Consider the following 1,901-nt stretch of genomic DNA (forward strand, 5'->3'; position numbering starts at 1 on the left):
AGAAAATGTATTTATTTACAATACATAATTCATTCACAAAGACAATTGGTGTCCTTAAAGGTTGGATTTCCCTAAATTCTTTGAATTAAGGCATTAAGATCAATTTCCAAAAGATCCAAACACATTACCTGTTCATCCAAACACAGGATCACAGATAATTTAAGCATATGCAGTATATTCCCTTTAATACATTTTATTTATCAATGAATGTCGAAGGGGCAGATAAAAGATGTTTGGCATTGTTTTCAGTGTTAGTTCTGGTGAGCCGTGTGAATACTTAACTTTTTCATTCTCAGGCCATTGTGGTATCAACACTTTCAACAACAAAAAATGCTTTATTTCACTTTTTCATCCGGACGACTTGTGTTTTGATGATTCCATCCATAAGGGCATGCATTCAGATCCCCTCCAGTGTCCTCTGTAGCATTACATCCTCATGGCCATTGTAAATACACTTGTATAGGGACAGCAGGAAGTTTATGTCAGAATGTAGCTTTACAGCTCTGCTTTTCATCATGATATTTATGAGCTTGTAGTATTACTCCTGTGTTGTAGTAGCATTGTTTGACTGTAGTACAGTTACAATTGAAAGACATGTTCCATTCTAGATCAGGAGTTGTTTTATAGACAGCACAGGGGATGGGACGGCAGCAGATAGTAGTAAGAAAACTGTTGTTTAGTTACAATCAGTGGAGTAGTACTCATGCTCTTTGTGTGTGTGTGTGTGTGTGTGTGTGTGTGTGTGTGTGTGTGTGGGTGTGTGTCCTGTGCTATCTCTTCTGTGTGTGCACAATTTCTTGTCGTCTTGTGAGTGTCTGCCATGTGTGGATGTGGTGCATGCATATGAACGTTTGTTGTTGTTTTTGGTGTGTGTTGTGCGTGTGCGTGTGCGTGGCTTGGTGCGTGTGCGTGTTCGTGTGCGTGTGTTGTGGGTACCATCCACATGCTGAGAGCTCTACCAGATGCGGTTGCTGACGATCACAGGCATCTGTGTGGCGCTGCTGGTGGTCGCATCGTTTGTTTGCGTGCCTTACTGCAAAAAGCACAGTACGTATCGTATAACATAATATACATTAAAAGTCTCCAAATTCCCACTGTAGATAAAATTAAAAAAAAAAAAAAAAGTAAAATGTAAAGTTTACATGTCTTGTTGTACCTTGTCTTGTTGTGCCTGATGTCCCTTATTTAGGCCAGACCCTCCCCAGCAGCGCCGTGGAGGAAGGTCTGGCAATGCGAGACTACATTTTACTAGACATAATGTTGATAACCCGGACTACGACGGAATAGTAACCGTTTATTAGCATGTCTTTATAGCAGCATGGCTAACATCAACAACAGAAGCTAAAGTTACCCACAATCCATCATCTCAACTACGGATCTAGTCCAAAATACATAACATCTGCTCCCATCTTACATTACTGTCCAAGGAAAATAATAACTGAGGGTCTACACGAATTCTTGGCTCTCATTACAACACAACATTCCCAATTTCATGAAAATATGAACATTACATTCTCAACACTGGGTTTCTCTATGCTACCTCAGGGGTGAGGGTAGACTACCCCCTAGACTAGCCCCTGCCTGTGTCCATGGGGATTATTCTGCCCCGTTGACTTGGGTCGGTCACTATTTAACCCATGTGTTGTCCTCGGGTCAAACTGACCCGTTTCAAACTGTTTTATATCAGAAATATGGATATCTTTCAACCAAATTGCTCAGAAATAACATGGATGATTCCGTACAACATTTTTGATTACTTTCATTGAAATTTGGGGGTGTTTTATTTAATCTCAAAGCATTTGAATTCTTTTTTTTTAATGGTTTCCAAACAGTATCCAGACAAAACTTTGACAAATACCCATCTGTGATCCACTCAACATCCTCTGATCTTAACTATTAGT

At 39.9% G+C, this 1,901-nt stretch overlaps 1 protein-coding gene across 1 annotated transcript in view; it reads left to right on the forward strand.

The window, feature by feature from the left end:
• LOC116685920 (pro-neuregulin-2, membrane-bound isoform) overlaps window positions 1–1,901 on the forward strand; it is an 81,793-nt gene that overhangs the window by 67,329 nt on the left and 12,563 nt on the right. The window contains exon 8 of the mRNA XM_032510838.1: window positions 954–1,042. Coding sequence (XP_032366729.1) covers window positions 954–1,042 — 89 coding nt within the window. The remainder of the gene's footprint in view (window positions 1–953; window positions 1,043–1,901) is intronic.

This window comes from Etheostoma spectabile, unplaced genomic scaffold, assembly GCF_008692095.1.
Source record: "Etheostoma spectabile isolate EspeVRDwgs_2016 unplaced genomic scaffold, UIUC_Espe_1.0 scaffold273, whole genome shotgun sequence".
Taxonomy (NCBI): Eukaryota; Metazoa; Chordata; class Actinopteri; order Perciformes; family Percidae; genus Etheostoma; species Etheostoma spectabile.